We start from the raw sequence: 24,506 nt of genomic DNA on the forward strand, positions 1-24,506 counted from the left end.
GCTGAGGTTTTAGTAGTCAAAGCAAACTTTTATGTATTTATTTATTTTTGGTGCAAATGGAATATCTAAAAAGTTCTAGTGAAGAGTTAATGGAACAGTGAAACATAAGGTGATGTAAGACTGTAGTGGAAAGAATTGTTGGAAATGTTTGCAAATATAAAAAACAAGAAATATATTTTTAAAAAATTTTAAAGTGTTAAATAATGTGAGGTAAGGTTTGAAAAAAATGTCTAAAATTATTTTATAAGGTTAATATGAGGAGAAATAACATGATTGTATCGGAGGGGTTGGCATAAATGTAGTTTGGGACAAACTAAGTTGTCCCGGTCCCATGAGTAAAGGGTAAGGGGGGTATAGATTAGAAATGAATGAAAGGCTTTGCATGTAGGTTAGTTAGTGTGATGATGGTGATGAAAGAGTTAAAGGGAAAGGTGAAGTTAAAGGAAGTGATGTAAGGAGAAGGAGGGACTCCTAGTAGGCTTAAGTGGTAAGGCTTAGGGGAAGTAGGTACATTTTGGCGTGAGTTGGTGGTGTTACAGCTAGCTCATGTCCAGACGACTGTAGGTATTGCGGATTAAGGTAGGCCTTGGATGGTGTAGATGGGACTGAGGAGCAAGGTGGAATTGGTATGGTGGTTTTTTTTTTTTCCTCTCTGTAGGTAAGTTGGTAGAGTGAAATGGTTATTGTAAAAGGCGGTATGAGGTAGGGAGCCTTTGGGAGAGGCTGGAGTTAGGTGATAGAAGGTAAGGACGGTGGTGTGTGGTGTTTGACTGCAGTGTGGTGGCTTACCTGGTGGCATAACTGTAATTTTTCTTGGTTTCATGGTGGTCTGGGGGTGCTGTGGTGTTGCTGAGGATGATCGCTGGTGGTCCGGTGGTGGTTTGGGGTCATTTTGTGGGTTTGGTCATGGTATAGCTGGTCCAACAGGGGAGAGGTAGGTCCATGCAGTCTGGGGGCAGGCTTGGGGCTCGGCAGCCTGCTCACGGTATGCCTGGTGGTCATGGTGGAAGGATGTGGAGGATTTGTTCTCTCCTCTTATTGTTTCTTGCATTTACCATCGGTGGTAGTGGTGGGGGATGCTTTAATTCCTCCCTGGTGGGTTTGTGTGGCTGTTCTGCTTCTGTCCACTGTCCTTTTGAGAAATTCCCGGGTTGGTAGGCTGTGGGGTTTTGACAGGGCCGTTGCTTTTGCACATGCATGTTGGAGGTGGCAGCTATTGATGCAAGCGTACTAATGCTTTCCCTGTTAAGCAGGGAAAGCTATGGGAGTCCGGGATTGGCAGTATTTAAAAAAAAAAAAAAAGAAGAAATATTTATTTAATAATGAGCTGCACGGTAATTAATATTCAGCATTTGTGCCAGAAGCAACCCAATGATCCTGCTACACCCAAAGATTAGTGTCTTACATACATAGAGACACAAAGTCATAAATACCAGGATTGGCAGGTAAAATGAGGGCAATGTGGAAGAAAGATAACCAGACAGTTGTATTAGTACTAGGAACAGTTGGTCTCAAAAAAAAAAAAAAGAGAATTTGTAGACTTATTTAGTTATGCTACCAATACAGGTAAGTCCATATAAGCTGCAGAAGGAGGCATTTCTGGGCACATTGCTGGTGCTGTGAGGAACACTTTTGGTTAGCATCAAAATTAAAACAGTACTACGTTCACAAAATTTAATTATACTTTGGCTTTGAAAGGAGAAAAGTAAGGATTTCTATGAGGATGGGGTTCATTGTGTGCATAAATGTTTGCAGTCTGCATGATGTGACATATGCTGAAGTTTGTTTGCTGAACTTGGTTTAGTTGCAGTTGGTTTTAGGGATCTGGAATACTTTAATCTATGTCTGTGGATGTCTGCGGTAACAGAAGATGCATATTATGGCTAGACCTAAAGGTGGATTTCTCATGAGCAAGTTTGGGTTGAGACTGGCTCTAATTTTGGGTATTCTTTAATGTAGTTTGGACAGAATTGGGTTGGGGGGTGGGAATAGGGCAGTTCGGTTCAAGGAGCAGTGTTAATGTTATGTGTTTTTTTTCTTACAGATGGCTAACTTACCGGGATTATGTCAGCAATGGCAAGCTATTGTGGCCCAGACTGAGGAGTTATTTCAGGAGGTGACAACGTCTGAGGTGGTAACGGAACCGGAACAAGTTCCAGGTCAGAAGAGGCAGTGCCCCACGGCGAGAACCCCAGCTTGGAGGAAAAGACAGCAGACAGCGAAGCAGATGGTTGCAGTGGATACACCAGCTCCCAGTACATCTCAAGATGAAGGTGCAGGTAATGGTTTTATTTCAACAGTGGCTGGGGAACTGTGTGTTGAGGATTGTGGGGGGTGTTGGGATGAAGGGGAAGTGTTAGGTGGGGATCTCGGGGGGAGATTACAAACAACAGAGGGTGCTTGGAGGGGATTGGCACAGGGAGCCAGGTATGCTGTCAGAGATGCAACTGGGGTGGGTGTAGGTTCCAGGGACAGTTTGGTTTTTGACTCGGAGGTAGGCTCTGACTTTGGGATGTGGCCAGGGGACTGGCTAGCCACCCAAGCTTTGGGACAAGAGGCTAGAGTGTTTTTTCTGACTCCACATATTCCAGGGTCAGTGAAAGAAAAAAATTTGCAAAGGCAAGTATGTGGATTTGTTTGAGTTGATCGATGCGGAAGGGGTCCAGCAGTTAGTGGAGGCGGAGTCATCTAATAGCAAGGACTTGATGGCGGCTTTTGGGGCATTGGGGAGGAAGAGGGTAGATAAGCTTCACTCTAGGATGTGGGATAATTCGGTGGTCAGCTTTATTTACTATATGACGGAGCAACTGGAGAGGAACAGGTCATTGGCCTTGCCTCTTCTAGGATATTTCCTTACCATTTGGGAGGCGCAACTGTTATGGCCAGGGAATGCATGGCTTTAGTACAATCGGTGTTTCCACAAATGGAAGGCTGTGGACCAGTCACTACATTGGGAGGTGCATCATCCGGATATATGGTTAGCTACGATGATGGATAGTTATGGTGGGGTTAACAGGAGAGTGAGTGGGGGAGATGTGGTGGGTGTGTGTTGGTCTTTTAACTGTGGTTCTTGTTCATGGGTAGGGTGCAAGTTTGCACTCACTTGTTCAAGATGCAGAGGGAGTCATTTGGCTGTTTACTGCAGTTGGCAGGACCTTTCCATGTGGAATTCCAATGTTATGGTTCATGAGGGTAGATTCTTCCCCTCGCAGGGGTTTCAACCAGCCCAGAGTAGGGGTAATTTTCATGGGTCCCAAGGACTTTGCTTCTTTTGAGGCAATAGAGGAAGGGGCGCCATTCCCCATTAAGGTGGAGGTCCTGCGGTGTATGCTTTGCCAGTTTCCTGGCCTTGCAATATAGACTGAGATATTACAAGGGTTTCAGTGGGGGTTTCCTATAAAGTCCATTGTGGGAGGGGGTGGGGGGTTGCAAGAACCTGTATTCAGTTCAAGGTAAAGAGGACATCTTGGAGGTTTTGGTGGAGGTGGAGCGTTTATTGGGTCCCTTTGACAGTCCGCCTTTCAGTAGTTACAAGGTGTCACCCTTGGGGTTAGTACCAAAGAATGGGCCAGGGAACTCAGATTGATACATCACCTGTCACATCTGGAAGGGAATTCAGTGAATGATTTTATTGTGGATGAGGAGGTCAGGGTGCATTATGCATCTTTGGACGATGCTGTGAAAGTGATCAGGGAATTTCAGGAACCATTGCTGGTTAAAGTTGACATTGAGTCTGCCTTTTGCTTGTTGCCTATTAGGTGTGAGGATTGGTCGTTACTGGGGATGAAGGTAGGTGATAAGTACTACTTTGATGCAGCTATATCTATGAGTTGTTCAGTGGCATGTGTGATCTTTGAGAAGTTCAGTACCATATTACATTGGATTTGGCAGCACAGAGTGGGAACACAGAAGGCAGTGCATTATTTAGATGATTTTCTGCTGGTGGGCAAAGGAAGGCCAGGAGCACAGGAGGGGTTGAGGGAATTTACGAGCATGTGCAAGGAGTTGGGGGTACCGTTGGCTCAGCATAAGATGGAAGGTCCAGCAAGAGACTTAGAATTTCTGGGATTAATGATAGACATAGAGCAGGGACTGTTTTGTCGACCCAAGGATAAGATAGAGAGGCCTCGGATGGCTATATGTTTGGTGCTGGTCAAGGATAAGATATGGATTCTATCAGTCATGGAGTTGTTGGGGCTTTTGAATTTTGCCTGTCGAGCTGTGCACCCAGGATGAGCCTTTTGTAGGTCGGTGGCTTATATGTTGAAAGGGGGTAGGAGTAAATATCATTGATTTAGGGTGACCAAACTGGTGCAGGAGGACTTGGTGTTGTGGGATGGTTTTGTGCAACAATTTAATGGGATCTCTTTCTGGCAGTCTGACTGGGTGGGGCAGGAGGAACTTAAGTTGTTTACAGATGCAGCTGGGGGTGCTGGTATGGGGGCCTACTTTTGGGGTCGGTGGTTTGCAGCTGAATGCCCTCAGAATTGGAATGAGGTCCCAAAGGGAGAAGTTAAAGGAAGTGATGTAAGGGGAGGGAGGGACTCATAGTAGGCTTAAGTGGTAAGGCTTAGGGGAAGTAGGTACATTTTGGCATGAGTTGGTGGCCCTCCCACCCTCCCGTTTTTGATTTTGGATGGAAGAATTTTGGGCAGTTTAAGGCAGAGAAGAGGGACAGGATTGTTCTCTTCTGTTCCCCCTCTAAGGAAGCTGGTTATTCATTGGTTAATGGTTGTTTGGTCAAGAGCTGAGCAGGTATGCTGCCTATTAAGTGTGGTGGGTAAGCAGGTACACTGCCCCGGTGGAGGAGGTATCAGGGTGAGCAGGTACGCTGCCTGAGGTATTATCATCCAGGGTGAGTAGTTACACTGCCCTGGGATTGTTGTTGATGAAGATAATTGATGTTGTCTTGTGTGCCTAAAGTTCATTATATGATAATATTCAATAAAGGTTGTCAGATGGCTTTATGGGGGGCCGGGACAATGGTTACATTGTTTATATTACAGAGATGAGGTACAGGGTTTGATCCTTACCTTTAAGGGAAATTGACTAGGCTTAAAATGGCCCATAGGGCATCTAGCTTAGTACATTTGTAAGAATATGATAATATGTATTGTCTTGTAGAGCTGACTTAACAGATGTTACGTTTTGGCAGTATAACAAAAATGGGATGTTTTATTTTATAAAAGAACCTAAAAAGATTTGCATACTTATAAGGTCATGTGGATTATGTAATAATATGCCAAATGAGATATGAGGAAACCAATACAGATTTACATACCGGATCGGTCGAGGCCCAGGTTAACAACAACCACCACCAGTACTGTTAGCCAACAGGGTGCGGGCGGAAATTGGGCTACTGTTGGCCAAAGGAGGAGAAGAGGGGGACGGCATGCCCAAAGGCAGGAAGACAAGAGGAAGGTTAGGAGTGTGGTAGTGAGGGTAAGAACTTTTAATGTTGGCAGCATGACTGGTATAGTGAGAGAGCTAGCTGATATGATGGACAGAAGGAAGGTTGATATATTGTGTGTACAAGAGACCAGGTGGAAGGGAAGTAAGGCCAGGTGTATTGGAGGTGGGTTCGAATTGTTCTATCATGGTGTGGATGGGAGGAGAAATGGGATAGGGGTTATCCTGAAGGAACGTTATGCCAAGAGTGTTTTAAGGTGAAAAGAGTGTCGGATAGAGTGATGTTAATGAAGCTGGAAATTGATGGTGTAATGATGAATGTTGTTAGTGCATATGCTCCGCAAGTTGGGTGTGTGAGGGATGAGAAAGAAAACTTTTGTAGTGGGCTGGATGAAGTGGTGATGACTGTACCCAAGGGTGAGAGAATGGTGATCAGAGCAGATTTCAATGGACATGTTATTGAAGGGAACAGAGGGGATGAGGAAATGATGGGTAGGTATGGTGTTAAGGAAAGGAATGCAGAAGGTCATATGGAAAGAGGTTGACAAAGAAGAAGTGGGATTGTCAGAGACATGAAGAAAGTAGACAGGAGTATAAGGAGATGAAGTGCATGGTAAAGAGAGATGTGGCAAACGCTAAGGATAAGGCATATAGAGAGTTGTATGAAAGGTTGGACACTCAGGAGGGAGAAAAGGACCTGTGCCGATTGGCTAGACAGAGGGACCAGGCTAGCAAAGATGTGCAGCAGGTAAGGGTAATAAAGGATAATGAGGGAAATGTACTCAGTAGCAAGGAGAATGTGTTGAACAGATGGAAAGAGTACTTTGAGGGGCTGAGGAATGAAGAGAATGAGAGAGAGAAAAGGTTGGATGATGTGGGGATAGTGAATCAGGAAGTGCAATGAATTAGCAAGGTGAAAGTAAGGATAGCTATGAAGAGGATGAAGAATGGAAAGGCTGTTGGTCCAGATGACATACCTGTGGAAGCTTGGAGGTGTTTAGAAGAAATGGCAGTGGAATTTTTAACCAGATTGTTTAATGAAATCTTGGAAAGTGAGAGGATGCCTGAGGAGTGAAGAAAAAGTGTTTTGGTACCGATTTTTGAGAATAAGGGTGATGTGCAGAGCTGTAGTATCTACAAAGGGATAAAACTGATCAGCCACAGCATGACATTATGGGAAAGAGTAGTGGAAGCTAGGTTAAGAAGGGAGGTTACAATTAGTGATCAGCAGTATGGTTTCATGCCAGGAAAGAGCATTACAGATGCTATGTTTGCTCTGAGAGTGTTGATAGAGAAGTACAGAGAAGGTCAGAAGGAGTTGCATTGTGTCTTTGTAGACTTAGAGAAAGCAAATGACAGGGTGCCTAGAGAGGAGTTGTGGTATTGTATGAGGAAGTCAGGAGTGTCAGAAAAGTATGTAAGAGTGGTACAGGATATGTAAAAGGGTGGTGTGACAGCGGTGAGATCTGCAGTGGGAGTGACAGATGCATTTAAGGTGGAGGTGGGATTACATCAAGGATTAGCTCTGAGCCCTTTCTTATTTGCACTGGTGATGGACAGGTTGACAGATGAGATCAGACAGGAGTCCCCGTGGACTATGATGTTTGCAGATGACATTGTGATATGTAGTGAGAGTAGGGAACAGGGTGAGGAGACCCTGGAGAGGTGGAGATATGCTCTAGAGAGGAGTGGAATGAAGGTCAGCCGGACTAAGACAGAATATATGTGTGTGAATGAAAGGGAGGATAGAGGAATGGTGAGGATGCAGGGAGTAGAGTTGGCGAAGGTGGATGAGTTTAAATACTTGGGAGCAACAGTTCAGAGTAATGGCGAGTGTGGAAGTTAGGTGAAGAAGAGAGTACAGGCAGGGTAGAGTGGGTGGAGAAGAGTGTCAGGAGTGATTTGTGACAGACGAGTACCAGTAAGAGTGAAAGGGAAGGTCTACAAAAGGGTAGTGAGACCAGCTATGTTATATGGGTTGGAGACAGTGGCACTGACAAAAAGGCAGGAGTCAGAGCTGGATGTGGCAGAGTTAAAGATGCTAAGATTTGCACTGGGTGTGATGAAGGTGGACAGGATTAGGAATAAGGATATTAGAGGGTCAGTCCAGGTTGGACAGTTTGGTGACAAAGCCAGAGAGGCGAGATTGCGTTGGTTTGGACATGTGCTGAGGAGGGATGCTGGGTATATTGGGAAAAGGATGCTAAGGATGAAGCTGCCAGGTAAGAGGAAAAGAGGAAGGCCTAAGATAAGGTTTATGGATGTGGTGAGAGAGGACATGCAGGTGGTTGGTGTGACAGAGCAAGATATAGAGGGCAGGAAGAAATGGAAACAAGTGATCTGCTGTGGCGACCCCTAACCGGGAAAAGCTGAAAAAAGAAGAAGAAGAATGTATGTGGCTTTTCAGTAACTTAATACATTTAAACTCTTTGCAGCACATTTCCTCGGAAAAATGTCCAAATTTCCACCTTGAAAAATATATCCCCAAAGTGACACTACTATAAATTAATATAAACACATTCTTAGCAATATAACAGATTTAAGCACCTAACCAGAATATGTGTGTGGGTGGTGGGGGGTGGGGTAAAAGTAACTCCATGATGACTGCATCTACATAAAGTTGAATTACCTTACTGCTATGCTGTAAGGCACAGTGAAGTTGGACTGAGAGCATTTCGCATATTCTCTCAGTTCAATGAAGGTGAGTCCAGTTATTTTGTAGAAAATGTCATCTAATCTGAGAAAGTGCATCTCTGAGCCATGTAGACCAAGCAAACAAAATTTGATCTGACTAGACTTTGTAAAAAAAAGGAAACATGTTTAATGTCATGAGGTTTATCTTTTTTTTAATTTTCTTTCATTTCTTTTTTCTTAGAAAGACATATAAGTATTTTTGAAGTTTATGTATTTACTTTTGATTACTATGAACATCTGACTGGGCAAAGCTCCTTTTCAGTGGAGGTTTGTAGAGAAAAGCACATTACATGCATTTTCATAGAGAGTTTATATGAGTTAACAGTAAAAACATACTAAATAACAGTGATGTATGTATAATTTTACTTTTAATCACCATGATATGTACAGTATGTAGTACATGTAGCTTGTTAAGCTCACGTTTCCACAGAACATTCAGCATTATTTTACAATGCCTGTAAACGGTTACATTTCAATTTTAGTACATAACAAATGAAGCATGTGCATATTTTATTTGGACAGTTAACATTCACCTGAGACTTGTAATAAGAAAGTTATTATAGTGAAGTGTAAAAATGTTTACAGTATTTGTTTGATTTGATTGTATAAGGAGGGAACTTAGTAATGAAGATGGTACAATTTTTGCAAAGAGAAATAATAAAAAAAATAATCTACTTTTTTGGATAATTGCCATGGGATTTGTAACACCCACCCAACCTACAAAAAGCGCAGGTGTGCACTCACAATGAGTGAGCTGGGGATTCTAATATTAAAAAATAAATATTAATACTAGAAAATATAGCAGCTATATTATGCAATACATTCCATAATTATGGAATAAGTTTTCACTCATAGTCAGAACAAACCAGTCATTAATTTCTTTCAAAAATAATAATGACACATAAAAGGAAACAAGAAATATGAACTTGGGTTGCAGTCCTCAAGCTTTCTAAAAGTCAGTCATAAAACTTGCAAGTGAAGCCATGAACCTAGCAGATACGTCAGACAAATTTGCTAAGTTTTCATGTGGTCACTATCAGGAATTGCAAGCAAGTAAAAACACTTTGCCATGCTAAACAGATTATTGCAGGTTACAAATTATATAAACTGAGCAGATGAAAGCTTGTATTCAAGTTATAATGTGAGCTGAGAAAAAGCTGGTGGCAGCGAGGAGTAGAAAGTATGAGAGGGTGCTACCTGCATTGTGTGCAAAGCTTAGCACTCCTTAGTATACCCGAACTTATTAACACTACTGATTTTTTAAATAGTACTTTCCTGTGCTAATGTAGGCAGATTCAGACAAGTTGGACTAATGTTTATTCATATGAAGAAAGAGACAGATGACTGCTGTCTGTGAATCAGGGTAAGTAAAGACTGGTAGTGATCAGTAAATTAATAAAGAATAATGAACAGTAGCACTGTAAAATGCAAAAAGAAACAGAACTGCAATCAGTCAAGTCACCATATCAGGTAGGTGCTCTCTAGGCAACCTGAAGTGGCCAGTCATTGGTCTTGTCTGGAACAAGAGGCAGCACATCAGCGACATGCTTATAGACCCAGTCAGATGGGAGCAGATCCTGAAACCCAGGCTTTAAATAATGGTGTTAATGTATGACTGCTATCTGAGCCAAAAGTACAATGACAAGAGGTGAAATGGTTGCAAATTCAGCCATTTTGAGCTCTTCTGTTTTGTTTCATACTGTTTTGATCCATTTAATTCACTGCCTTGAGTAAATCTGCTTCGCCAGTCGTGGAAGCTATCTTACAAACAGTTGTGATTTGATTTGAGAGTTAGACTAATTGTAAGAAGCTCTGGTGGTTCTGAGCACTTGGGCTTCAGATTTCATCTGCAGCAACTGACACTGCATCACATGCTGCACCCACATCCAAGCTAACATTGAGGCCGTGGTCCCTATAAGATATACTGTAGTGACAAGTTTAAAAACAAACCAATTTGGTGGGACCCTAGTATCAACAAACTATGAAATAAGAGGAATAAACTTTTCTATAAAAGCACATTTACCCCTCCCATCAGCTAAACAAGAGCTGAAAAAAATCAACAAAGAACTTAGAAACAAAATTAAATCCTGTAATTCCAAGTATGGCTTGAAAATTGCCACCTATGTTAAGGATAACCATAAAGCCTTCTTTAACTATCTTAGGAACCTAAAAAATAAAAAAACAGCAATGCTGTGAGTTAATACAACATAACATGACATACTCATCCCCTGAGGACATTGTCAACATATTAATGGAACTATTCAGCTCAAATCTTACCCCCTATCTCCCACAAATTGCTCACAGCATATTAGCATGCCTACACCACTTGATCAAATCACCTCTGAGCAACTTCTAAGCACTCTATCAATGACTAAAAGCACTAGTTCCATGGACCCTGACAATTAGCCAGGTCGTCTTCTTCTCGGCACCAAGCATTGTATGACTGACTCAACTCCATATTATATATGTTTAGTCTCAGCCTCTTCATTGGATTTGTGCCAGAAGTGTGGAGAACTGCTGTAGTCATCCCACTCCATACAGTGACCCATAACTGAACCAGGAAACCACAGACCTATCCGCCTCACCAGCATTATCTGTAGGGCAATGGAGCGCATCATTATGGACCTCATAAACAAGGACATAGGCAGTCTTCAAACCATGAACTCTAGCCAGTTTGTAAAACAATGAATAAGTCACAAAAATAGCAAGAAAGGTTAGCACAAGCATTGGTGGGGATCACAATGATGTAAAAATCCATTCTTTTTCCACAAGCCGCTGTAGTACAATGAAAACTTTTATTAAGCAAGATACATACAATCTCTGCTTGTGCTCACTTTTCTAGCCAGTTTGTGTTTATTAAAGGCAGATTGTGCCTGGGCAGGACTGTCCTCTGGTCAACTGGTGCCCTAGATAAAAGGTCACCACAGCACCCCCCCCAATCCCACCCAGTGCCCCCATTCTGGTCTACCTATACCATCCAGATTACTGGAAAAGCGCCCCTGCTAGAGCGGTGCCCTATGTGGCCACCTAGTTGGCCTATGCCTAATACCGGCTATGTGTACCTCGTAATCCTGGTGGAGTTTTCTGAATAAGTCACTAAGACATTAGACTCAGGTAAATCAGTTCACATGTCATATATTGACTTAGCCAAATACTTCAGTACCATTATACACTCAGGCATCATTGATAAGCTAATCTAATTAAATTTAAAACCCTTTGTTATCCACTGGCAAAAGCTGCAGGCACACTCTCAAGTAAAATAGTAGTTACCAGCTGTGTCCCTCAGGGATTGGTTCTAAGACTACTTATCTTTAGTACCTACTTCTCTGACCTTAAAGCAGACATCAAAGGCCTGTGGCTGTGAAAGTTTGCTGAGGACTGCAAACTCAGAGCTGTCATAAATACCTCACATCACCTATGCGTTTTCCATGATGGTCTGCCTTATGGTAATAAATGGTGCTTTGTCCACAACCTCAGACTAAAAGCCAAGAAATGCAGCTTTGTGTCATTTGATAAACTTTGGCACTCTTGTTCCTATTACATAGGTGATACCCCTCTAAAAAGCAACTCACTTATTAGGGATTTGGACACCTTCATTGAGAATGAACACCTTTGACCACCACGTGACCAGTGTTATTAAGAAATCCTTTTATATAGCTAGACTGGACTAATGATAAGGGGCTTATCTTCTAAATTCTAAGAAAACATTGTTCTCATGTACTCCTCCCTTATCCTACCAATAATAAAATATGAAGCTTTGCTTGGTATGTACTTGGATAGGCATATGACCTAGGTTGACGGACCACAACATTTCCTTACCAAAAAAATCAGGGTTATGTCCTCCTTGAGTTATCCTGACTGCCTGCTTGGTATGTACTTGGATAGGCATATGACCTAGGTTGACGGACCACAACATTTCCTTACCAAAAAAAATCAGGGTTATGTCCTCCTTGAGTTATCCTGACTGCCTTAAAGTGCTCTCCATTGCTTCCATTTTCTAGTGACTATTGAAAGATCTCTACGTTTCCTACAGAGCCTTGAAAGTTGCATTTCTCTGCAACATCCTGTGCATCCACAAAGCTAATACAACCCTAACCATCAGCTCAAGAGTCTACAACTACCACCAAAACAAAAACAGGACCTGTTGATGGGATAGATATCTATGAAATAAAAACTCCCCTTAGAGGTAAAGCATAGCCTGGATTACTGGATGGATAATCATAAATGAACCTGGTTTGGCCCCTCTGGATCTTATGAAATGGGGCTGAAACTAGGACAGGGTTAGGCATTAATTTATATTTTGGTAAATTGGTGAGATCACAAATACTGTATTACTGGATTAACAGCCTAGTATGAGCAGATGAAAACCTGTTTGCCATCATTGAAAGGACTAAAGGGACTAAATGGAAATAGTATGGATGACAAGCATCACAAGACTGACAAAGAAAAGACTTCTTAGATGGGGGCTGCTGTCTAGACATTAACGATCAACAGTTTTGTTTGATCAAATAGTGTTCAGTTACTGGGTTTTGTCCTGAAATTTGAGGTTGAGGTTTCATGAGGATTTACTGTATCCACTAAGATGAATCAGCCTCAGAGTTGGTATACAAAAGTAGCAGGGAGGTGGGAGTGTAAGTGATAGGAGAATCTTCTTCCCTGTAAAAATACTTTTTTTGCTGTGATGTCAAATGATATATGCATTCAAGTGATGTCACGCTTTTGTGATTAAAATTATGTTTGATCATCACAGAAGAGTTGATCTCTTATCATGGAGGCATGTAAGGAGCTGTGAAGAGTAGTGGGAGAGTCAATGGAATGGGTTAGCCAAATGTGTATGCATGTCTTGTGAAAGTAAAATGGAGAAGGGAATGCAATGGATTGCCTAAAAGGGAGCAACAAACTAACAGACAGCATGGAAGTTGGTAGGGAAATCAAGGTTAAGGGTAGAAATGCTTATGGTAGGAAGGAGAGACACTGGAAGAGGTAAGGAAGCTAGAAGAGTTTTGGACAGTACCATAGCTTTATAATACCTAACCCATAAAAAATGTTTTGAGAATAAAATAATTAACTCAAATCCCTGACTTAAAATGAAGTCCTCATATCCTTATATGCATACCCCTGTTCAATCATAAATGCAGAATGAATTTTTCATGAATACCACTTTCTTTAATCTCCACTTAGGTGGTTCTAAAGATATGATTTCAATGCCATGTATTGTAAACGTAAGTTAAGCTGTCCATTTCAGAGGTGGAGACTGGTACATTAAAATAATATCTGAAGGTGAGCAGATATTAATAAGAAGGAAGCAGATAAAGCTAAAAACTTAAACAAGGAGGAAGCACAATGTGGCAGTCTTTGAAAAATGGGGAAGAGAACAGGAAATAGAATAGGAAGAGTCAGAACAGAGGGTAACAGAGGGTAACAGAGGTTAACAGAGATGATAGAATAAATGGAAAAGAAAATGCAAGTAAGTAGGAAAAGAAAGAGAAGGGTGTGTGGGGTGAGTTCATGTGTGTGTGTGTGTGTGTGTGTGTGTGTGTGTGTGTGTGTGTGTGTGTGTGTGTGTGTGTGTAATAACAGTGAAGGAGGAAGTGAGGACAGTAGCAAGGAAGGCAGGCAGAAAATCTTACAGGACTAGACAAAGAAAAAAATGAAACCAGGGCAGGCCAGGCAGTGCAGGCAGTACAAAACATATACAAAGTGCAGTCAATGGGGTGGTTAGCTAGCAGGAGGGATTGTAAAAATGTTGAGTGCAAGCAGCTTAGGTCAAAACAGGATAGATTTGCAAGAGAGGCTAGATCCAATGTTGGACAATTTAGACAATTTGAGGAGTACAACATATTATTATTGCAATACACAATGCATTTTTCCAGCAGATACTCACCATTATGGTGTTTCTGGCTGAGATGACCAGGCTTTGCATGCTAAGTCACACATACACAGTAATGCAATAGATTTATTGGCTGATAGCTGATATCCAAACAGAATCAAGTAGCTGCTAGTGCATGCAGCATCTGTTTTAAAGAATAGAATGTGTGCAGTCCCACATAGGTGTCTTATACCTGGAAGTCATGGCAGCAGCTAAACCATCCTCCATACGACAAATCGTTTTCCTGCAGGTCTACTTCTGACAGCTGCTGTGTGGTTATTTGTAGCTAGAAGGACTGTGTTCTTCACTGTGTACAGTTACAGGGCTGAGGCTCAGAAGCACATCCAGAACAAGATCGCACTTACAACATGGTCATTCAGAACACTGAAGATCAGCAATACTTACTGTTCAAACTTGCCACCCCCCACCTTCTGAATCTGTGCTAGTGCTTGTTCCTGGGTTCTGCACAGTAGGTGTTTTAGGATTCAGGGTTACAATCAATATGCCGTATCCTAAGCTTTCCATGTTTAAGAAGTTCATTTCATGGATTGTGATAGTCTAGCTTCTGAGCCTCAACTATATAATAGCAAACCATTCCTCACAGCTAATGACACAATGCATATGCAATATTTCTATAAATGGATACCTTGTCTGTTGTACAGATGACAGAATGTATGCACTATGAGGCTTACACTGTATAGCAGAATAACCATTATAGCAGCACATGCTGTCATTCATGTGAGGAGCACTGCCATCACTCAGAGCTGATTCACATGTGCTATGTGGACATGCTGCACTGAGTACTAGTTCATCTGATGCTATCTACATGTTCCTGTGAACTTATCAAGTCCATCATGCAGCTTGCATTAATTACTAGCAGTGTGTCTTTTGGTGCTTACTGCTTAGCATCCTGGTGTGTGACAGATTCATCCAGTTCATATGCAAGGCTAACATGTACTGATCTGATCTACTGCTAGTCTTTTTTGTAGCCTCACATTGCAAGGCATGGCATAAGCTGGGAATAATTACACAGGATTGTTTGGTACATGCAATGTTAGCGCAGACTCCACCACTTCAAAATGCTAAATACTCTCTCTGCTGTTGTCTACATTTTCTTATGAGCCAGGTTATTCCTCTTTTCAGTATATGTGCCAGGTTATACCTCTCCTCGGTATATGAGCCAGGTTATTCCTCTCCTCGGTATATGAGCCAGGTTACACCTCTCCTCGGTATATGAGCCACATTATACTTCTCCTTGGTATATGAGCCACGTTATACTTCTCCTCGGTATATGAGCCACGTTATACTTCTCCTCGGTATATGATCCATGTTATACCTCACCTCTGTATACCATCATTTGAGGAGGAGCTCTTCATACATGGTTGTAGTGAGCTGGTTGTAGCACTTGGGAGTTGCACAGATTACAGAGTTTAGAAGTGAGCAGTTTTGTGTATCACTTCTTGCCTCATATTGCTGCTTTGCTGCTATAGTTTGCAGCTACTGAAACATTCCTTATGCATGTATGAGATATTCCTGTGCTACAAACCTCTGAGAAGTTCGGTGTAGGTTACTCATCTCATCTATCAGATGTTCATAGGTTCATAGGTTGGTACTAGGCTATCAGCCCTAGGGCCTATACAAGCCTAGCCATAACAATTCCCTGGCTATTTCTTCCCACATTATTTACTTTCCTGGACCCCTGTCTAGCAGGATGACTGACATGATCCCTGGGGTGAATTTCCTTTCTCCCATCCAATCGTCAAGGTGCCTCTTGAAGAGGTCTAAAGAGGCACTCTGTTTGACATGTATGGGCAATCTATTCCAGAGTCTGGGGAGTCTCTGGGTCAGGAACCTATCCCTCCAGCATGTTTTGTTTATTGTGATGACAAGGTTTAGATCTCTGGAGCGTGTAGCTCTGAGGGATTGGGATTTCTTTAAGTGTAGCATGTCCTACAGCTCTGGGTTTGACATGGCCTTGTATGTTAAGCAGAGATCGCCTCTGAGTAGACGATATGCGACAGAGTATAGCTGGAGTTTTTTAAGGCGGTCAGCGTAGGGCATCTGCTTTAGGCCTGTGATTCTTTTAGTGAGGTATTTCTGAGGCCTTTCCAGTTGTTGCAGATGTCTTGAGAGGTACATACCAAATGGGTCGTTGTATTCTATAATGGGTCTAATGAGGGATAAGTACAGTGGGACAATGACCTCCTCTTTTCTGGATGAAAAGCCCTTCATGATGAGGTGTGCCACATAGAAGGATTTCCTGACTGTTGTGGCGATGTGGTTATCGAAGGTGAGACCACTGTCCACCTGTGTCCCTAAGTCTCTTATCACACTTTCTGTGTTTAGTGTACTGCCACCTATATGGTAATTCATGGATACATGTTTTTTCTCAAAGGGGATAACAATACATTTCTTGGCATTGAGCTTGAGCCCATGGCTCTGGCACCAAGCATCTGTTTCTGTAAGGCCCTTTTGTAGAGTATCCACATCATTTGGGGATTCAATAATGGCTCCCAGTTTGCAGTTGTCTGCAAACTTTGTTAGCCAGAGTCCCTTAGTGTTGACCTGTACTTCAGAGAAGTAGATGCCAAACAAGAGCGGCCCCAGGTCTGAACCCTGAGGTACTCCACTTGTCACTTGTCTGGAGCTGGATTTGGAGTCGGCTACTTTTACAGTGTGGGTTCTATCAGTAAGCCATTTAGCAACCCATTGGGTGACATAGGGATTAATGCCCAACTTAGTAAGTTTATCTATGATTCCAGAGTGGGGGATGGTGTCAAAGGCCTTGGCAAGGTCTAGATAGGCTGTGTGGACAACCTTACCCTTGTCCATGGCTCTGGAAACTGATTCAAAGAAGTCAATCAGGTTCAGGAGACAAGATCGGCCCTTCACAAACCCAAACTGGGTGGGGTCCAGTGTTTGAAGGTTGCCAATGTCTTTGTTTATACGTTCCATGATAATACGCTCCATGGCCTTGCAGATAAGGCTTGTCAGACTGATGGGATGGTAGTTTCCGGGATCCAAGGTGGATCCCCCCTTGTGGATTGGGATAACTGTAGCTCTGCGCCACTCAGTGGGCACGAAACCTGAGGTGAGGCTATGATTAAACATGACACTTGGTGAGGTGCCAGTTCGTATTGTAGTTCATGTAGTACACAGCCTGGGATGTCATCTGGTCCCATGGATGCTGTATTCTTGGCTTTAGAGAGTGCATTTTGTACCTGTGTGGCCGTTATTACTGGAATTTGGCAATCTTCCAGTATTGAGATGGGCCATTTAGGGGGTGAGAGGGGGGTGAAGTTGGCACTGAATTGATCTGCCAGGATATTGGCAATATCCTTCGGATCAGTATATTTAATGACATTTTGTTTTAGCTTAGATCAGATCTGAGCATTGCCAATTAGATTTTTGACGTAGTTATAGAATGCTTTGTGGTTGTCTTTGGAATCTTTGGCAATTTTATTTTCGTAACTAGCTTTGGAGGATTTTATGAGGCATCTCAGTTTCTTACTGAGGCTAGTAAGGGAGTTTTTTGCATCCTGGGATTTTCCTCTTTTCTGCAAAAGTTTCTTCCTTTTGTTGTAAAGTTTGTTTATGGCAGGGGACCACCAAATTGGCTTCCTTTTTTTGGATGAGAGCATTTTGGTTCTATTTGGGATGGCACTATTCATGCATGAGTGGATGTGCTCGTACAGTGCCTTAGTGAAGGATTCAGCAGTTGAACTTTCAGTTCCTGTCTGCATGGGTGTCATGAAGTTTGTCACTTCTGACTTGAGTAGCATGAAGTTGGCTTTGGAGAAGTTTTTTATGGTGGTTTCTTTACTGGGGGGTGGGGGTGGGATGTGGATGTTAAGGGTGATTAGCTTATGGTCAGACCTGACTAACGAAGGGGTGACCATAGGTATGGAGCATTGATTTCCCATGTTGGTAATGATCAGGTCTAGGATATTGGAGCCCCTGGTGGGACTATGGATTAGTTGATCCAGGGCGTTGGAATTTATGAATTCCAAGAACCGTTGCGCAAAGGTGTTGGGACATGAGTAGTTTTCCCAGTTAATGGCAGAGTAGTTAAAATCACCCAGTATTAGGGTGTTTGGTTCTATCTTAATATTTTCCAGTATGTTTAGAAAGGTGTAGTGAGAATGTGAGCATTGTGGCACTTTCAGGATGTTTGCAAAATGTGTGTTGATCCTATTAGCATCACAAACTTGTTCAGTAATAATCTGGAACTCTTTCCCTACAGTATCTGTTCATATTTGCCTCACCTTAAATGCCTGTTAGTGCATATCTAGTTCTATATGACCACTGTGTTGTGTAAAGCATCATTAGCAGCCTGCCACTCTATGGACTGCTGGTGAGATGGCTCATCATGACTGAGGGATATCTGGAAATGTAGCATCATACTCTCATATCACAGCATGTGTCTAAGAACTGCATTCAACATCCCTGATAGGGAGAAAAGGGATATGATAAAGTGTGTGTAGTTAAGAATCACATACACTTTCATCAGAACTTGCTCCAGCGAAAATAAACAATCAGCATCACATATCATCAACTGCAACTAAAAACTACAAAAAAAGTGTTTGTTTTTTCTTTAAGAAGTGCAAACCCACTTGATAACACAATAACCCCACATCTTTAAAATATTAATGTTGTGATCACATAGTATTGAGAACAAGGAGGAACAGCTGTATAAGTTTTGACAAAACAGATAAATTGATGAAAAAATGCTCCTTAATAAACAGTAGGACTCATAATACCAAGCATGTCATCAATACATCAAAATCTATAAGCAGGCTAAGCGTGTGGGAGAAGCTAAAGGATAGACAGTAGATATATACTCCAAATGTGAATGATGATACTTCTGCCTATGGACATTCTAGTATCTTATAGCATAAAGTGAATGATTTTAGGGGACATTTTGGGTTTGTTTGTTGTGCCATACAGCCACTCAATGTGTTGCAAGACAAGAAAACAGAATTAAAAGAGGCAGGCACCAATTTATTTGTTTATTTATTTATGTACTTACTGACATTTGATTACCGGGAAAGTCTAAATGGGTAGGATCTAATTTTCAGTAGAGGCCTCGGGAAAAAACTCTGAAGTATTACAGAGCATTTTAAGAATAATAATTTTACAATCATTAAAAATAATACATAAAACAACTACAGTTTAAATAATTATACCAAAGTAGACATAATATAAAAACATTGGTCAAGAATGGATGCCAGGTTATTTGACAATGATTTAATAGTTAGAGAAATTTTAGCCAGTTTATAGAAAATTGAAGTTATGTTTGTATAATACAAACAGGAATTGCATCATGAAGTGAGAGAAAAGCAGGCTTATGGTATATTTAGAGAGAAAGCCAGGTAAGAGAAATTAATAAAAGTAAGGAAGTGAGTGAAGAAGGGAGAATAAGGAGATGTAAGGTATGAACAGGTTGAGCAAGAACAGAACCATCTTTTGGCTAGGAAGTGTTTCAGAAGAATGGAGAGACAGTATTAACTTGATGGATAGAGATAAGGAGTTGCAGGCCTTAGTGACAGGATACGAGTACAGACAATGCCCAACAGATTTGATAGGTTTGTGGATAGACAGGAGTTTTTGGTCAGTAGATTGTAATGGCCAACTGGGAACATAGCTGTGTAGAATGTTATTTAGTGCTGGACAATTAAAAATGATAACTCTTAGGCAGGGGAAGAACCATGGTTCATCTTTAGGCTTGTGGCACACTGACTTAGTGTTAGGTTAGAAATGTGGTATAAAGATATTGAGATCCATTCTAACTACATATTTTGAAACACTGGTGAACTGTGTGATATTGTATTTTGGTAGGGTGTAAGTTGCATGTTTTCTTTAAACCGTTTTTAAAGTTAAATGAGGATAGAGGGTATCAGTAGTGGGCCTGGGTTTACCTATGTATATAGCATAAGAGATGGCTGTATGAAGAGTAATACCTGAGCTGTCATTATTCTTTAATGGAACTTGGAAGGAAGCATTCAGACAATGAGATGAAAGGATACTTTTTGACATTTTGTTCACCAAATCAAGTTACCAATCTTCCTTCGGAGTTTTTTTGAATGCGTGCAATCTGAATATATAGATTAGCATGGCTGTTCCCAACACATTGTAGTATTGAACACAGCCAAAAGGCCACGTTCAGGTACCTATCACAATCGTGGTATGGGAATCGTAAGGTGGAAGAAGCCACTAGACACCAGGGAGAACACATCAGTGAGGTGCCTTAAAGGCATCAACATCACTAAGGGGATTTGGAGTAGGGGGAACCATTAGCCATTTTTTATACAATATACTTAAGTCTCTTAACAGCACAGCCATCACTACAGGGATTGGGAGTGGGGGATTCACTACACACCAATAATTACTCCATATGCTAGTGCCTTAATGGTACCAACAGCAGTAGAGGGATGGAGGAAAGGATTCACTACACACCATGGAATTATATTTAAGCATCATAATGGTCCTGACATCAGTAAACAATTTGGGGTTGTTGGAATTAACTAGCCACCAAGGCAGTGCCTTAATGGCACTTAGTGTTACAGTGATCAGAGGGATGAGAACACACTAACCACCAGGACATTCTACATAAGTGCATACTAACCACCAAGGCATACTATATAAGTGCACACTAGCCAGCAGGGCATACTACATAAATGTACACTAATCACTAGAGGATACTACATAAGTGTACACTAACCACCAGGACATACTACATAAGTGCACGCTAACTACTAGGGCATACTACATAAGTGCACACTAGCCACCAGGGCATACTACATAAGTGTACACTAACCACTAGGGCATGCTACGTAAGTGCACACTAACCACCAGGGCATACTACATAAGTGCACAGTAACTACCAGGGCATACTACATAAGTACACATTAACCACCAGGACATACTACATAAGTGCACACTAACCACCAGGGCATACTGCGTAAGTGTACACTAACCACCAGGGCATACTACATAAGTGCACACTAACCACCAGGGCATACTGCATAAGTGTACACTAACCACTAGGGCATGCTATGTAAGTGCACACTAACCACCAAGGCATACTAGGTAAGTGGATACTAACCAACAGGGCATGCTACATAAGTGCTGTAATGACATTTCAACTATTATAAGGAAGAGGGGGAACCACAGGATGGCAGACAGGTACTGTGACTGTAATATGTGTACGTTGTAAGCACTTGTGAGCATGGGAGGATGAGTGGAGGGGGATGCCACTGCCTACACTAGCAGCAGTTTACTGCCATGACTTGCAGATATGCAATGATCTACCCCATTGCAGGTAAGACATCTCTGAATCACAAATTAGCATGTTATGAGAGCAGGGCATTTTTAAGCCGTTTGATGAACCCTGGGTATAGATTTACATATATTGCTCAGCCAAACAACAGATATCTCCAAGAAGTAGACAACTATGTTTATTTATTAAACTAGGAAATGTTTCTAATATTCTTCTGACCATTTAGAAGAAGGGATGATTCTATATTAAGATGACATTTATCTTGACCTACTATGACAGTAGCTTTTAACAACAGATGGTAAAAATAAAATTCCTCAGTAATTTTCCACGGAATAGTTACAGACTCCTGTAACATACCCTCCATGAAATGTAGGCTAGCACCAATGCATCTTACTGGTACGTATTTGAGGAAAGAAATCTATTTTAAAATGGTGGTAGATCAAAGTAGTACTTCATTTTCAAGATGGAGTCATTATTGTTGGCTTAATCAAGCCTAAGGTTCATCAGTATGTTGCAATAAATCTCCATAAACATAAAAAACATTTTTGTTCATTTGTGCTTGTGTATTTTGAAGAAATGTTTATTTATATAAAGCAGTTTATATTACACATCATTGCAAATGAGTTATAAAATAATGAAAATGTTGTTTCATCTTTAGAAATGGCAGTGACTCATAGGTGCCAACAGAATCATCAACACACTTGCAAGAAGCCACATGCTTCAACGAACCAAAGGGAACCTCAGAACACAGGCAGAAAATCACGTGCTAATGCAACTCCTCGAGAACAACAGGTTCAAGAAAGGCCTCCAAGACCCAAGCCACGTACAAAGACAGTGCTGCAGAGATAGACGCAATTTAGTCATCGCTATCTCCACTGAAGTGTTAGATTTCAGCATGCCTCAGTATGTGGAAAGATAACAAGTAAAACAGTCCTCAAAGCACAACTATAATACTACTCAACTACATAATGAAGTATGAGCCTGTCCATCCTGTAAAAGACAGAATTTGCTATCAGTATTCACATTTATGTTTAGAGTAAAGGACCAAAAATCACCTGTCTACACTGGCACATGTTATGTGCTTGGAATACATAATATAAACTACACTTATTTAACTATGACTGAAATTTAAAATAGAATTTGTAATGGAGGATGAAGACAGATGCCATATTTTAATGAGATGTCGTGACCTGTTATAATTTGTGACTTTACCAAAAGTACCAGTAAATAATTCATCAAGAATTTTTCACTGTCTTACTCCTAACCAGTTTATAATTCACCAGTAGATGTTTAGTCATTGTGATGACTTACACCTTCTTATTTACAAAAATACGTCGGTGATGTTTTCTTCACTATTAATCTTTAATTTCTTCTAAGTCAATATAGGCAAATTTTCAGTCATCTATATCATCCCTCTCCCCCGTTTATACCTATCTTGACTTACTGAAAAGAACCTAGAACACAAAAAGGGGTGAAAGAACATATGTTAGCCATATGACTGTGCAGTGAAATATATTTATAACATATCTACAGAATATTAACATGTACATAGACTGATGTCATTGGTACACAATGATCACTATGTACATCAACTCTGCATGATAAAGCTGCATAATTAAAAATTCAGTAGCTTACGTCACTAGATTTTCAGTTTTTCTGTCCACTTCTTAATTTGTGGTGTCTGACTGCTTATTCATAACAATGGAACATGTCAGGTAAAAGCTGTTAGGCTGAATATCTTTACAGTGATTTAACTGAAGTAATCCTACAAATATAACTCCTGCTAGCTATAGCAGGCAACCACACTCATATCAACTAAGTTTAATAGTCTATCTTCAAATGTACATTGGAAAATGTGCAGTATTACCTTGTGTGAACAAACAAAATGATTTTTATTCCTTTATATTCCTTGCTGTATTATAAATTAAAATCCTATTTTTTCTGTGATCTGCATCTGTTATTAGCAAAATAATGTCATTTTAAAATTGTACTCAATTTGTGTAGTGGTGCTGCGGTAGCGTTGTCACCTCATAGCAAGACGTTGTCCCATTCGATTCTCAGTTAGAGCGTCTTCTGTGTGGAGGCATACGTGAATACGTGCCTTCGTTGAAGGTTGTGCGTCAGGGCTGGTTACCCGGTACGTAAAAATCCACTACCAATCATTAGCGGACCTTAGTTCCGCTGTGGCGACCCCTAACCGGGAAAAGCCGAAAGACACAAACAAACTCAATTTGTGTAGTATTCTCTTTTATTACTGTATTGACTGCTTAGTTATTTCAGAAGAGGAAGTGAATCACTGTGCCCCAAAAAATCTAATAGATGAAATTAAATAAAATCAAAACTTTACACAGCAATAGCTATACCTGAATAATTGTAAATGAAGGCAAGATTTGGGTGCTTATTGTAGGAGATAAATTTAAATCTCAGTCTCATCTATAAGTACGGCAAATACTGTGTTTTGATTAAGAAATCTTGAAAAGGGATATAAAGTATCATTGATTTAAAATTAAGTGGAGACATGTCTAAGAATGTGAAATGCCACAGGTGTCATAAAGTGCAATGCACAGAACAGATTTGTTTAACAGAAGCTCTTCTGGTTTCAGTGTTCTATCATTTCAATCATCTGTTAAGAATAAAAACTGGCATTTGCAGACTTTGTGTACAAACAGCAAGAATAAAATAGTTGTTTGCCACAACCTTTACACTATCTCAGTTCTAGCAAATGCCATGAAGAATACTAAGAAAGAAGCATTGGTGAGATATAACAGACTTAGGTTGGTTTAGCCCTGTACAGTTATAAATAAGGAACAAATTCAATATTCTTAAGGGGAAAGACAGCCCTGTCTTAAAACATGAACTTCTGTCCAAGCTTGATAAGTAAACAAGAAATTGGTAGCGGTGATCAAACGTATGGAGTCCCAGCAGATGTCATACTCAGTAGCATAGAAATAAGAAGGGAAAATGATGCTGTCTCTCTCCTATGAGATCTATTAGTAAGATGGTTGTAGCATAGTGAGATGTTATATGATTAGTCATCAAAAATCATTAATATGAGGACAGATGACCTAGCTAAAATGTACAAAATAACAAGGTGGTTCCAAAAGTTGTAATAAAATCATGTGTATCAGATATTATAACTGTGGATGTGTCACCACTTTGGAAAGTAGCAAATCAGTGCATTTAGGATGCAAAAAGTGATGGAAAAACTGGAGCAAGGGTCAGCTTGTGAAAACACTGGAATTGTGTGTGTGTGTG

The 24,506-nt window shown here is 40.9% G+C and overlaps 1 protein-coding gene across 2 annotated transcripts in view; it reads left to right on the forward strand.

The window, feature by feature from the left end:
• The window catches only part of CD2 (CD2 molecule), a 432,951-nt gene extending 409,755 nt beyond the window's left edge, over positions 1–23,196 (forward strand). The window contains exon 6 of one of the 2 annotated variants that reach the window (XM_044071520.1): positions 21,910–21,998. Coding sequence is in view for 1 of the 2 variants with exons in the window: in XM_044071519.1 (XP_043927454.1) it covers positions 21,910–22,100 (191 nt within the window). In the remaining variant the exon portion in view is untranslated. Of the gene's footprint in view, positions 1–21,909 lie in introns of both variants that reach the window. The other variant, XM_044071519.1, reaches the window with a different exon arrangement.
• The last annotated feature ends 1,310 nt before the right edge of the window (positions 23,197–24,506 follow it).

This window comes from Protopterus annectens, chromosome 5.part0 (genome assembly GCF_019279795.1).
Source record: "Protopterus annectens isolate FY-2018-M chromosome 5.part0, PAN1.0, whole genome shotgun sequence".
In the NCBI taxonomy this organism is placed as follows: Eukaryota; Metazoa; Chordata; order Ceratodontiformes; family Protopteridae; genus Protopterus; species Protopterus annectens.